At 43.4% G+C, this 15,219-nt stretch overlaps 1 protein-coding gene across 4 annotated transcripts in view; it reads right to left on the bottom strand.

The window, feature by feature from the left end:
* LOC123991159 (NEDD4-like E3 ubiquitin-protein ligase WWP1) overlaps positions 1 to 15,219 on the bottom strand; it is a 57,496-nt gene that overhangs the window by 9,339 nt on the left and 32,938 nt on the right. For all 4 annotated transcript variants that reach the window (XM_046292432.1, XM_046292430.1, XM_046292429.1 and 1 more), the window contains exons 7-13: positions 13,880 to 14,079; positions 9,398 to 9,764; positions 9,189 to 9,284; positions 8,810 to 8,984; positions 4,828 to 4,882; positions 302 to 386; positions 34 to 162 (exon numbers count right to left, since the gene is read on the bottom strand). In XM_046292432.1, coding sequence (XP_046148388.1) covers positions 34 to 162; positions 302 to 386; positions 4,828 to 4,882; positions 8,810 to 8,984; positions 9,189 to 9,284; positions 9,398 to 9,764; positions 13,880 to 14,079 — 1,107 coding nt within the window. The remainder of the gene's footprint in view (positions 1 to 33; positions 163 to 301; positions 387 to 4,827; positions 4,883 to 8,809; positions 8,985 to 9,188; positions 9,285 to 9,397; positions 9,765 to 13,879; positions 14,080 to 15,219) is intronic.

Below are 15,219 nucleotides of genomic sequence, written 5' to 3'. Positions count from 1 at the left end.
AAAAAGAAGTCAAGAGTTCAGTCCACTACTTACACAGAGGACTTCCCTGTGCGCGGATCACTGAAGGTGGTGGTCCGAGTGTTGTGATCTACGAAGTAGCGGACGCCCTCCCGCGTGTACCGGATCTCCCAACCCTGAGGAAGAGGGTCCTCATTCTGGAGCCTGGAGAGAGGGGGTTGAGAGACAGAGCAAGAATATTAAAGGGAGAGAGAGAGAGAAAACTACTAAATTCTGTTTTTGTTAGATACTATCAGATCAATATGGCAGGACATGGCGTTGCCACAGAGCTAGCTGTGCTCACCCTTGTGTGCGGGGATCTTCCCACTGTGTTGTCTTGGTGCTGTGGTTGACAAAGTACACCCGGTCGTTGGAGTCCACACGTCGCTCTGGAGGGGGGACAGAACAGGTTTATCTCACACATCAACATGCAAGTAGAGGGAGAAAGAGAGCTGGTAGTCCCATCCACCAAACTACCAGGTGTGGAAACTGAAAGAGACTCTGGAGGTATGATCATTTGGTATAGAGCAGACCTAACCCACTATTAAATTAGTCAAAACATTTTACATCTGGCAAATTAAATAAGGAAATGATCTCAGAGAAAAATGTCCTCATGTGTGCTACCTATATCCCCCCAATAGAATCTCCATACTTTAACAATGACAGCCTCTCCATCCTAGAGGGGAAAATCAACCATTTCCAGGCCCAAGGACATGTACTAGTCCGTGGCGACCTAAAACCCAGAACCGGATACCCTCAGCACACGGGGGGGACAAACACCTACCTGGAGGTGACAGCATTCCCACCCACATATGCCCCCTAGACGCAACATAACCAACTAAACGTGTCATAACTCCTGCAGCTCTGTTGGACGCTGGGAATGTACGTAGTCAATGGTAGGCGTTGAGGGGACTCCTATAGTAGGTACACATATAGCTCATCTCTTGGCAGTAGTATTGTAGACAACTTTATCACTGATCTCAACCCAGAGTCTCTCAGAGCCTTTGGTCTGGTTTGCTAACTACCTCTCTCAAAGAGTGCAGTGTATAAAGTCAGAACATCTGCGGTCTCAGCCACTGCCCGTCACCAAGGGTGTACCCCAAGGCGCTTCTCAATTTACATCAACATAGCTCAGGCAGTAGGAAGCTCTCACATCAATTTATATGCGGATGATAGTCTCATACGCTACTGACCCCACCCCGGACTTTATGTTAAACACTCTACAACAATAGCTTTCTTAGTGTCCAACAAGCTTTCTCTGCCCTCAACCTTGTTTTGAACACCACCAAAACAGAAGGTCATGTGGTTTGGCAAGAAGAACACCCCTCTCCCCACAGGTGTGTTTACTACCTCAGAGGGTTATACCTTGAGGTCATCACCTCATACAAGTACTTGGGAGTATGGCTAGACAGTACACTGTCCTTCTCGCAGTACATATCAAAGCTGCAGGCTAAAGTTAAAGCTAGACTTGGTTTCCTCTATTGTAATCGCTCCTCTTTCACACAAGCTGCCAAACTAACCCCGATTCAGATGACCATCTTACCCATGCTAGATTACGAAGACATAATTCATAGATCAGCGGGTAAGGATGCTCGTGAGCGGATAGATGTTCTTTACCATTCGGCCATTGATTTACCACCAGTGCTCCTTATAGGACACATCACTGCACTCTACACTCCTCTGTAAACTGGTCATCTCTGTATACCTGTCGCAAGACCCACTGGTTGTTGCTTATTTATTAACCCCTCCCCCATCCTCCACATTCAACACCCGTTCTGCCAGTCACATTCTGTTAAAGGTCGCCAAAGCACACACATCCCTGGGTCGCTCCTCGTTTCAGTTCGCTGCATCTAGCGACTGGAACGAGCTGCAACAAACACTCAAACTGGAGAGTTCTCAATCTCATCATTCAAATCATGGACACTCTTACTGACAGTTGTGGCTGCTTTGCGTGATATATTGTTGTCACTACCTTCTTGCTCTTTATGCGGTTGTCTGTGCCCAATAATGTTTGTACCATGTTTTGTGCTGCTACCATGTTGTCATGAGTTGCCGTCTTGCTATGTGGTCGTCTTAGGTCTCTTTAAATCAAACTTTGATTTGTCACGTGCGCCAAATATAACAGGTGTAGAACTTAGTGAAATGCTTACTTACACGCCCTAACCAAGAGTGTTGTCTCGCTTGTCGTGATGTGCGTTTTGTCCTATATTTATTTTTAATCCCAGCCCCTGTCCCCGCAGGAGGCCTTTTGGTAGGCCGTAATTTTAAACAAGAATTTGTTCTAAACTGACTTGACTAGTTAAATAAAAAAAGAGCATTCAGTCAGTCCACTGACACCCCCATCAGATCAGAGCAAAATCACACTACTTGAACAGAGCTTTGCTCAAACATGAGGCATCAAAGCCAAAGGAGCTAAATAATACACTGCTCAAAAAATAAAGGGAACACTAAAATAACACATCCTAGAGCTGAATGAATGAAATACTCTTATTAAATACTTTTTTCTTTACATAGTTGAATGTGCTGACAACAAAATCACAAAAATTATCAATGGAAATCAAATTTATCAACCCATGGAGGTCTGGATTTGGAGTCACACTCAAAATTAAAGTGGAAACCACACTACAGGCTGATCCAACTTTGATGTAATGTCCTTAAAACAAGTCAAAATGAGGCTCAGTAGTGTGTGTGGCCTCCACGTGCCTGTATGACCTCCCTACAACGCTTGGGCATGCTCCTGATGAGGTGGCTGATGGTGTCCTGAGGGATCTCCCAGACCTGGACTAAAGCATCCGCCAACTCCTGGACAGTCTGTGGTGCAACGTGGCATTGGTGGATGGAGCGAGACATGATGTCCCCAGATGTGCTCAATTGGATTCAGGTCTGGGGAACGGGTGGGCCAGTCCATAGCATCCAGGCCTTCCTCTTGCAGGAACTGCTGACACACTCCAGCCAGATTATTTCTAGCATTGTCTTGCATTAGGAGGAACCCAGGGTCAACCGCACCAGCATATAGTCTCATAAGGGGTCTGAGGATCTCATCTCGGTACCTAATGGGAGTCAGGCTACCTCTGGCGAGCACATAGAGGGCTGTGCGGCCCCCCCAAAGAAATGCCACCCCACACCATGACTGACCCACCGCCAAACCGGTCATGCTGGAGGATGTTGCAGGCAGAAGAACGTTCTACACAGCATCTCCAGACTGTCACATGTGCTCAGTGTGAACCTGCTTTCATCTGTGAAGAGCACAGGGAGCCAGTGGTGAATTTGCCAATCTTGGTGTTCTCTGGCAAATGCCAAACGTCCTGCACGGTGTTGGGCTGTAAGCACAACCCCCACCTGTGGATGTCGGGCACTCATACCACCCTCATGGAGTCTGTTTCTGACCGTTTGAGCAGACACATGCACATTTGTGGCCTGCTGGCAGTCATTTTGCAGGGCTCTGGCAGTGCTCCTCCTTGCACAAAGGCGGAGGTAGCTGTCCTGCTGCTGGGTTGTTGCCCTCCTACGGCCTCCTCCACGTCTCCTAATGTACTGGCCTGTCTCCTGGTAGCGCCTCCATGCTCTGGACACTACGCTGACAGACACAGCAAACCTTCTGGCCACAGCTCGCATTGATGTGCCATCCTGGATGAGCTGCACTACCTGAGCCACTTGTGTGGGTTGTAGACTCAGTCTCATGCTACCACTAGAGTGAAAGCACCACCAGCATTCAAAAGTGACCAAAACATCAGCCAGGAAGCATAGGAACTGAGAAGTGGTCTGTGGTCCCCACCTGCAGAACCACTCCTTTATTGGGGGTGTCTTGCTAATTGCCACCTGTTGTCTATTCCATTTGCACAACAGCATGTGAAAAGTATTGTCAATCAGTGTTGCTTCCTAAGTGGACAGTTTGATTTCACAGAAGTGTGATTAACTTGGAGTTAAACACAATCTAAGTGTTCCCTTTATTTTTTTGAACAGTGTATAAAAACAATGCTATAGATAGACTTCTACACTACTCTCCTATCAAAAAACAAATTGGGCAACACAAAGTCAATCCCTTCTAGACAATTTCCTGGACAAAATGACTCACTGTAATAGCGAAGGTGTAACTTGGCAGTAAACCTAAACAGTATATTTGACCTCTCAGCTTCCTTATCAAATCTAAAAAATGTCAAGACAACCTAAGAAAATGAACATCAATGACAAATGGTTTGATGAAGAATGCAAAAACCTAAGGATGTTGAGAAAACAGATCCAACCAAAAACAGAGCCACAGAAAACCAGAGCCTACAGCTTCGCTATGGTGAATCACTAAAACGATACACCACGGGGAAAAGAACAGCACATCAGAAAATCAGCTCAATGTAATTGAAGAATCCATTTATTTATTTTCCCTTTTGTACTTTAACTATTTGCACATTATTACAACACACAATGACATTTGAAATGTCTATATTCTTTTGGAACTTTTGCAAGTGTAATGTTTATCTATTTCACTTGCTTTGGCAATGTAAACATATGTTCCACATGCCAATAAAGCCCTGACATTCAAATTGTGAGAAACAGAAAGAGAGAGAACAGGAGGAACTACAACAGACAAGACTGCAAATGGAGGACAAGAGGTGAATGTACAAAAATAGTCCGAATATGCATGGAGAAAAAATATACAAGATAATTTCAGTATCAATCTTGTACATCTAGCCACAAACCAAGCCAAGATAAACCATGATGAAATCCAAAAGGTGATAGACAGTGAGCCAACTATGGAACAACCTCACTACAGATAAAATAGTGAACACACTGAGTCAGAAATTGAGAACATCACAAATTCAGAACTGAACTTACCCCAACCAGGAGGCAGCGGTCCCAGAGGGTCGTTTTCTGCCGACATCATGGAAGCCTGGATGAACCGTGGAATAGAGATCACAAACACGTCCATAAAGCACCGATAGGGAAGAGAAGGAACAAAGGGAAAATAGTCCAAATGAGATGATTTCCCAACTAGTGAGTAACTGAGCAGTTAGCTAGCCGGCCATCAGCAAAATGCTGACTACATCAGATCCCTCCGTGGTAGTCCGTCAGTGTAGTGTGCTTATCATCGTCAGAGCAGATGAGATTACAGGAGAGTTCAAAGGGTTAGGGGAGCCCAGTGAAACCTCTCAAAGCACTACATCAGAGGTGTCAATGTTGGCTATAGGGACCAGGACTGAGTGATCACTAACACTGAGTGATGTGAGGACATGGGGTGACTACACACAGACATGTTTATCGGTAAGATTAAGATTCACTCATGTCTGTGCCTTTACAAACAAGCAATCAATGATATAATTTATTTTAAAAGGCTGATTAAATGAACACATGGATATGCATACAAAAAGTGAAATATACTAGATTTGTTTGACATAAAAGCCAGGAGTTCTCCTGTAGCTTCAGACCAGAGGCCCTTTCAGGTTTGTTTATCCTGCTGAGTAATTGGTTGATGATCATTCTGAGAATAATGTGAAAACGCATTCTATAATTTGATTGGCAGATTAACGTTTAGCTGTTGGCAGGGACCCTGGGTTTATTCGATGGGCCAGAAAGGTCAATATGAATATGCAATATGTTACACTGAACTGACATTTGCTCTTCACAAAACAGAGGTGTATCGGTTGCCTACAACTGAGAATTTTATTTCCTCTTAAAATACAAAGGTATCTTCAATGTAGCTAACATACAGTACATTAAGTATTCACTTTTTGGTTGTGTTAGAGCCTGAATTTAAAAACGGATTCAATTGAGATTTGTCGTCACTGGCCTACAAGCAAGACCCCATAATGTCAAAGGGTAATTATGTTTATTTATTTTTTAGAAATGTTTACTAATTAATTAATGAAAACTGAAATGTCTTGAGTCAATAAGTATTCAATCCCTTTGTTATGGCAAGACTATAAATGTTCTTAACAAGTCACATAATAAGTTGCATGGACTCACTGTGTACAATAGACTAACATGATTACCTCATCTCTGTAACCCCACAAAGACCAAGGAGGTTTTCCAAAGACTCACAAAGGGCAACCATTGGTAGATGGGTTTAAAAAAAGAAGTAAGAAAACATTGAATAGCTCTTTGAGCATGGTGAAGTTATTACACGTTGGATGGTGTATCACTACAAAGATTGATCAAGGTGTCCTTCCCACCTCAGTTGCCGGAGAGGAAGGAAACCACTCAGGGATTTCACCACGAGGCCAATGGTGACTTAAATACAGTTAGAGTTTAATCGCTGTGATAGGAGAAAACTGAGGCTGGATCAACATTGTAGTTACTCCACAATAATAAACGAATTGACAGAGCAATACGAAGGAACCCCTGTATAGAATAAAAAAAATATTCCAAAACATGCATTCATTTTGCAATAAGGCAGTAAATAAAAATAGCAAAAAAATAAATAAAAATAAACAATATATCCGGAATAAATAGCATTAAGTTTTGGGCAAATCCAACACATCAATGAGTATCACTCAGGTTAACTTCATTGGGATAGGGGGCAGCATTTTCACTTTTGGATGAATAGCATGCCCAGAGCAAACTGCCTCCTACTCAGTCCCAGATGCTACTATATGCATATTAGTATTGGATAGAAAACTCTGAAGTTTCTAAAACTGTTTGAATGATGTCTGTGAGTATAACAGAACTCACACGGCAGGCAAAAACCAGAGAAAAAAATCCAAACAGGAAGTGGGAGGTTTGTTGTTTTTGAACTCAGCCCTATCAAAATACACAGTGAGATATGGGTCAAGTTGCACTTCCTACAGCTTCCACTAGATATCAACCATCTTTAGAATGTTGTTTCAGGCTTCTACTGTGAAGTGGTACCATATGAGAGCTCTTTGAGTCAGTGGTCTGGCAGTGTCACAGGCTCATGACGCGCGGTCACGAGAGTTAGCTCTCGTTCCATGGCTTTTCTAAAGACAATGGAATTCTCCGGTTGGAACGTTATTGAACGTTAATGAACATTTATGATAAAAACATCCTAAAGATCTATTCTATTCTATGATTCTTGTCAAGTTTCTTCGACCTGTAATATAATTTTTCTAACTTTTCGTCCGACTGGACCAGAACGCGCTTTTGGATTTGTTTACCAAACGCCTTAACACAAGAAGCTTTTTGGACATAAATGGATATAATCAAACAAAACAAGCATTTATGTGGAACTGCGATTCCTGGGAGTGCATTCTGGTGAAGATCAAAGGTAAGTGAATATTTAATGCTATTTATCACTAATGTTGACTACCCAACATCGCGGATATTTCTCTGGCTGGTTTGGGCTCTGAGCGCAGTTCTCAGATTATGCTTTTTCCGTAAAAAAAAATAATAATCTGACACAGCGGTTGCATTAACCTCTCTGCGCACGGAACCCGCTAGCGGGCTGAAATTCCACAACATACGGTGATCGCTACATAAATAGTCATATTAAACCTTCATGAAAATACAAGTGTCTCACATGTATCGAAAGCCTAGAATCTTGCTAATCCAACTGCGTTGTCAGATTTAAAAAAGGATTTACTGCGAAAGGTTACGATGCGATTATCAGAGCATAGAGCCTCATAAAAATAAAGTAACCAGCACAGGCGTAACATAATCACAAACTGCATTAAGATAAATTGTTTACCTTTGACGATCTTCGTCTGTATGCAATTCCAATGCTCATTGTTACACAATGAATGATCTTTTGTTTGATAAAACACAAAACATTTTGTGAACCGCTTGAGTCATGAATTCAGTCTCATTCCATTTTCGACGACACATTCCAGGTAAATAACCCACACAGAACGTGACTTTTCCAGTCATGTTTGGTTTCACTGCAATCAACTGGTTTGTTTGTAACACAATCTGGAAAAATGGCAGGGTTTTTCTGTGAGTTGGTGGTGACCTAACAATCGTTTGTGGAGCTTTCACTGGAAAGCATTTTTGAAATCAGACACTGTGGCTGGATTAACAAGAATTTTAATCTTTAAAAATGGTGCCTAATACTTGTATGTTTGAGAAATGTAATTTATGAGATTTGTTGATTTGTATTTGGCGCCCTGCAATTTCATTGGCTGCTGGTGAGGGGTTCCACTAGCGGAACCCCTAACTCATACATATATTGTATGTGTGCCATTCAGACTGCGAGCAGGCAAGACAAAATACTTAAGTGTCTTTAAACAGGGTATGGTAGTAGGTGCCAGGCGCACCGGTTTGAGTGTCAAGAACTGCCACGCTGCTGCGTTTTTCCACACTCAACCGTTTCCTCTGCGTCTCAAGATCGGTCCACCACCTAAAGAACATCCAGCCAACTTGACATAACTGTGTGAAGCATTGGAGTCAACATAAGCCACTGAGTGTACAACGCATGCTCTTAATGTTTTGTACACTTGGTGTACGTGGAAGTTGCTTACGAAGACAACATTGCATGTTCCTGAGTGGCCTAGTTACACTTGACTTAAATGTGGCGCTAAAATATTCAGCAAGACTTTAAAAATGGCTGTCTAGCAATGACCAACAACCAGCTGAACAGAGCTTTAAGAACTACCCAGAAAGGCTCATAGCTGTAGCCACGTATATTGACTCTGGGGTTTGAATACTTATCTAAATCTAGATCTATTCGGGTTTTATTTTTCATACATTTTTTACAAATGTAAGAATTATTCTTCCACCGACATTTAATCCCACTTTGTAAAAACAAAATGTGGGAAAAGAATGGGTTTGAATACTTTCTGAAAGCACTAATATTTCCTATCCGCCACATTCTCTGACATAACCAACGAATTGGTATCTGGGGGCAGGAGGAAGACGAGGTCCCTACCGAGTAGAGGTATCTCTGGTTGAACTGGTGCATTGCCCCCTGGAGCTGGCTGCGCTGAGACTGCCATGCCTCAAAATTACGCACCGACTCCATGGTGGGCCTCTGCCACGTGGTGGTTCTGGTATTGTGGTCCACATAGTAGATCCTGCCTCGGTCATCCACACGCCTTTCCCAACTGAGAGAGCGAGAGAAAGTATATTTACTATTATATGCCATTTAGCAGCGGCTTAGTTATGCGTACATACATTTTTGACGGATGGAGACAGAAGACCAATATGCAATGTCCTACTATAAGGGATCGAAAAATAACAGATGGCAGATCCTGGTAACATGCTGACATTGTGTTAGTCAACACAGCGCAAATAGCCATCTTACTGACCCTGGCGGGAGTGGCTGTGGTCTCTCCCATGTTGTGGTTTTAGTGTTGTGATCCACATAGTAGGTTCGTCCATGGGGATCCTTCCTCTGTTCCCACCTACAGAGCAATACACATGGTCACAAGACCGGATGACAAACACTCACAGATATTAAACACGACTGACACAGGTACAGCACAAACTGTTACAAATCCAGTGAGACGTCACTTACCCAGGGGGGAGGGGGTCTGAAGTGCCTGCGTTGGGGGCCTGTTGTCTGGGCTTGGCCTCATCTGCTTCCGCCCCACTGGAGCCCCCTGCTGCCTCCACAGTGGAACTGGGTGTGGAGGAGGCTGGGGCTGCCTGGCCCGAGGCTGAAGAGGAGGAGGAGAAGGGGGGAGCAGCAGTACTGTCATGCTCAGTGGAGGGAGCCTCTGTGGTGGGTTGAGGGGGAGAGGGACCAGTTGTGGAAGTGAAGGCTGGGTTGGTGGCTGGGGCAGGGCCAGAGGTGGCTTCGCTGCAGTCCTCAGGGCCGTCTGCAGGGGGCAGGGTCTCGTCTGTGGTGGGGGCAGGAGCAGCGGCCTCACCTCTAACTACAACTATTGAGGGAAAGACAATTGAAAAGGTGTGAAAAAGAGCAAGGGGAAAGGACAACATCTCTTTTCTTCACCGATTTTGACAGCAGTGTTAAAGGTATCAAAAAGAATAAACATTTGTTTTGATGAAACATTGAATTTGGCCTTATGGCTATTAGCCCATAGAAACGCATTGAATCCTATATCTGAGAAACAGAAAAAAAAGACCAAACCACTAGTTTACGCCAATTGGAGTAAATGAAAAGAAAATGTACACACACAACACAGTGTGTATATGCAAAAAAATATTTGGGGGATTAGAAGTGATGCAGACAATTAGATTGCAGCTTCCATCAATCTGCAATATTAAAGCTGATCTACCTCCTGAAATAAAATACCAGGAAACTACTGCAGTTTCCATTAGATTTTTTAGATGTATTTAACCCTTTATTTTAAGCAATAATATACATTTCCATTCATTTTTTAAAAACTGGTACCCGGCTACCTTCAGATTAATCTTGTGGGCGTCCTTGAACAAAACAACCGATATGTACGTGCTCATGAGAGTCTTATAAGTGTGTCAGATCGGCTATACAGACTTCAGGCGAGTCCCGTGATGCTTGTGGGGGTCGTATAGCAAAGCAGAGAACCCCCATCATGTTCACAAGTCTCAAAAATAAAATAAAAACACAACATGCAAAAATTTCATTGATTTTACGGAGTTAAAGCTCATGAGGAAATCTGTCAATTTAAATACATTCATTAGGCCCTAATGTATGGATTTCACGACTGGGAATACAGGTATGTGCATCGGTTGTTCACAGATACCTTAAAAAAAAGAAAATGGGCCTCAGGATCTCTTCACAGTATTTTTGTGCATTCAAATTGCCATCTATAAAATGCAAATTGGGTTTGTGATCTGTGGTCTACGCTTGCCCATACCATTGCCCCGTGGTGGGGTTCTCTGTTCACGTTGACATAAGCAAACCGCCCGCCCACAACACCATACACGTGGTCTGCGGTTGTGAGGCAGGTTTGACCTACGGCCAAATTCTCTAAAATGACGTTGAAGGCGGCTTATGGTAGAGAAATTTACATTCAAATATCTGGTAAAAGCTCCGGGGTACATTCCTGCAGTCAACATGCAAATTGCACACGCCCTCAAAACATCTGTTGCATTGTGTGACAAAACTGCAAATTTCAAAGTGGCCTTTTATTGTCCCCAGCAGAAGTTGCACCTGTGTAATGATCATGCTGTTTAATCAGTTTCCTGAAATGCCACACCTGTCAGGTGGATGGATTATCTTGGCAAAGAGATAAATGCTCACTAACAGGGATGTAAACAAATTTGGCACAAAATGTGGTAGAAATAAGCTTTTTGTGTATATGGAACCATTTCTGGGATATTTTATTTCAGCTCATGAAACCTGGGACCAGCACTTTACAGGTTGCTATGATATTTATTTTCAGTGAGGTTTGTAGAACAAACTGTTCGGATGCTAAAGACACCTTTCACTGCAGATGTGGAAGGGCGACATTGGCGGATGCAGTGATTGAGACGCAGCCCATGCAAAAAAAACATCTCTAGCTTAAAATGAAGGACATCGGGGCGTGGACATAGACTCTAAGGGGTTAAACAATGATTCCAATGAACTACCTTGCTATGGTTCAAACCTTACTCCAACCATTGTCTGAGAGCCTAGCTAACCATATTCCCCCTCTCCACTGTGGCTTGCCGAAATATGTAAACTTAGTCACTGCTCTCCTCGGTGTCTGGCTGATCCCTCCTAGGGGCTTTCTTAGAGCCAGAGGTGCTGACAGGACAGCAGCAGAGAGGGATTACAGGCTGATCTAAATGAATCCATTCTGTTCTCTCGGATCAACTCAACCATGAACAAGGCTAGAATAAAACAGTAGGGAAATTAGCTCTGCAGTAGGCCAGCTATGTACACTGCAAACGTCAGGATATTTAATATGAATAAAGACTTGCTAAAGGGCAAAAATTCTGTATTTTGCTGTCCCACTGGGCACCCTCTGTGACTTCTAGGAAGAGTACATTTTCACCATCATTGTAAAGCCTTAATCATTCCTAGAGATTAATATTTACTTCATGTGATTAATTTTAATGTAAAATAAATACAGGTCAATTCTGTTACATGAACTGAAATCTCACTTTAATATGGTTTTGCATTTTTTAAAGAAACATTGAACATCTAATAAGCAGTACTTAAACATTAAAGTGACCAGTGATTCCATGTCTATGGCCTAGTCTATAGCTGTTTTTCAGTCTCTATCCCAGCTTTGATGCACTTGTACTGACCTTGTCTTCTGGATGGTAGCGGGGTGAACAGGCCGTGGCTCGGGTGGTTGATGTCCTTGATTTTTTTTGGCATTCCTGTGACATCAGGTGCTTTAGGTGTCCTGAGAAGGCAGGCAGTGTACCCCTGGTGATGCGTTGGGCAGACTGCCAGCGCCACACGAGCCACCCTGTGGTTGCGGGCAGCGCAGTTGCCATACCAGGCAGTGATACAGGCCAACAGGATGGTCTCAATTGTGCGTCTAAAACATTGAAAGGGTCTTGGGGGCCAGATCCTTCTTCACCACACTGTCTGTTTGGGTAGACCATTTCAGATCGTCAGTGATGTGTACACCGAGGAACTTGAAGCTTTTCACCTTCCCCCTGAGGTCCCGTTGATGTGGATGGGGGTGTGCTCCCTCTGCGGTTTATTGAAGTCCACAATCAGCTACTTTGTTTTGTTGACGTTGAGGGAGATTATTTTCCTGGCATTACTCTGCCAGGGCCCTCACCTTCTCCCTGTAGACTGTCTCATTGTCAGTGATCAGGCCTACCACTGTTGTGCCGTCAGCAAACTTAATGATGGTGTTGGAGTCGTGCTTGGCCATGTAGTCGTTGCGCATTTTGGCAGCTGTTATTTTCTGGATCAAATGCGCCAAATAAATTGACATTTTGGATATATATGGACGGAATTAATCAAACAAAAGGACTAATTGTGATGTTTATGGGACATATTGGAATGCCAACAAAAGAAGCTCGTCAAAGGCAAGGCATGTTTTGTATTTTATTTCTGCGTTTTGTGTAGCGCCTGCAGGGTTGAAATATGCTACCCTCTTTGTGTACTATTGTGCTATCATCAGATAATAGCTTCTTATGCTTTCACCAAAAAGCCTTTTTAAAATATGACATGTTGGCTGGATTCACAATGAGTGTAGCTTTAATTGAGTATCTTACAAGATAGATTTTATATCAATTTATTTGAATTTGCCGCGCTGCATTTCCCCTGGTTTTTGGCCAGGTGGGACGCAAGCGTCCCCTATACCATAAGACGTTAATCGCAACCGACGTGGCGGCACCACAGCCTTGTGAATTTTGGCCTGTTTAAAAAGGTCTTACTCACATCGGCTACGGAGAGAGTGATCAGTCATCTGGAACAGCTGGTGAACTCATGCGTGCTTCAGCTTATTCCCATGAAAACTGATTGAGATCAAATGGTTGGTTTGCATATACCGCATAGACATTTCACCTGTAAAACTTTGTGTTTTTGTCTTTCAGTAACATTATACTATGCCATTATATTAGGTTCTGTAAAGTACAATAGTGGAATCATTATGTGAGATCATGCAGTCATTGCAGAGTAGCCTGTTCTCTACGCGTAAAGTAGAGCATATACACATTTGCAGAAGGTGATATACACATGCGCAGGAGCTTACTAAAAAAGTAAGATCTGCAGACAGACTACTTTATTTGGCACCTAATAAAAAAAATGTATAATAAGTACCTATTAAGTTGAAGATGTGCGCTTTATGACCATGTTAAAATTCTGTGAAATAAAGTTCATTTTCACCAAGTTACAGTACCCAAACAGAACTAAATTTGTGGACCAACCCATATAGAGAAGTTTGGATTTTTTTGGTAGTCAAAATCAATAAGGGACAGTTTCTTAAACTAAAAGTCACTTCAATGGAGAATCTCTATTAAGCAGGCTTTATTTTTAGTCTTACTACAACAGTGACAACGTGTTTTTCTCAGCATGACATGTGGGTGAGTGAACATAACCCATTGGTAGAAAAACTATGGATAACTCCAGAACTTCAATATTCAAATGAGGTGCTACTCTCACCAGTACTATTGGCTACGTCACTGTCGGTGGGGGCGAGGTTTGGCGTGGGCTTGGCCGTCTGGTGGGTCGGGGAAGATGCTGCGTCGCCGTTGACAACAGGGGCGGGGCCGGGGCTGGAGTCGCTGTGGGCAGAGGAGGTGGAGGGACCCTCACTGTCCACCCCGTTATAGGTGGGAGCACACCCCGTACCATTCACTGAGCTGTAGGATTAGAAGTTTACAATTGTAATCTCTGCATGTGAATAGAATATTTGATATGAAGGTAATGTATTGTATACAGTGCATTTGGAAAGTATTCAGACCCCTCGAGTTTCCACATTTGTCTACGTTACCGCATTCTTTTTAGCCCCTCAATCTAAAACACAATACCCCATAATGACAAAGAAAAATCAGATTTAGACATTTTTTGCCAATAAATATTAGTAAAGTATTAAGTATTCAGATCCTTTACTCAGAACATAGTTACATACTTCGGTATGATGCTACTAACTTGGTACACCTGTATTTGGTGAGTTTCTCCCTTTCTTCTCTGCAGAGCTCCTCAAGCTCTGTCAGGATGGATGGGGAATGTTGCTGCACAGCTAGTTTCAAGTCTCTCCAGAGATGTTCGGTTAGGTTCAAGTCCTGGGTCTGGTTGGGTCACTGAAGGACTTGTTCTGAAGCCACTCCTGCGTGGTCTTGTCTGTGTGCTTATGGTCGTTGTCCTGTTGGAAGGTGAACCTTCACCGCAGTCTGAGGTCCTGAGAAGGTTTTCATCAAGGATCGCTATGTACTTCACTTCGTTCATCTTTTCCCTCGATCCTGACTGGTCTCTTAGTCCCTGCCGCTGAAAAACATCCACACAGCATGATGCTGCCACCACCATGCTTCAACGTAGGGATGGTGCCAGGTTTCCTCCAGACGCGATGCTTGGCATTCAGGCCAAAGACTTCAATTTTGGTTTCAGACTAGAGAATCTTGTTCCTCATGGTCAGAGTGTCCTTTAAAAGCTTTTTGGTCAATTCCAAGCGGGCTGTCATGTACCTTTTACTGAGGAATGGCTTCCGTCTGGCCACTACCATAAATGGCCTGATTGGTGGAATGCTGAGAGCTAGTTGTCCTTCTGGAAGGTTCTCCCATCTCAGAGGAACTCTGGAGCTCTGTCAGAGTGACCATTGGGTTCTCGTTCACCTCCCTTCTCCCCCAGATTGCTGAGTTTGGCCTGGCGGCCAGCTCTAGGAAGAGTGTTGGTGGTTCCAAACTTCTTCCATTTAAGAATGATGAGGCCACTGTGTTCTAGGGAACCTTCAATACTGCAGAAACTTTTTGGTACCCTTCCCCAGATCTGTACATCAACACAAT

Source organism: Oncorhynchus gorbuscha, linkage group LG12, assembly GCF_021184085.1.
Source record: "Oncorhynchus gorbuscha isolate QuinsamMale2020 ecotype Even-year linkage group LG12, OgorEven_v1.0, whole genome shotgun sequence".
Taxonomy (NCBI): domain Eukaryota; kingdom Metazoa; phylum Chordata; class Actinopteri; order Salmoniformes; family Salmonidae; genus Oncorhynchus; species Oncorhynchus gorbuscha.
Note: the sequence above shows the minus strand (reverse complement) of the source record. Positions and strands in the feature narration are given on the sequence as shown.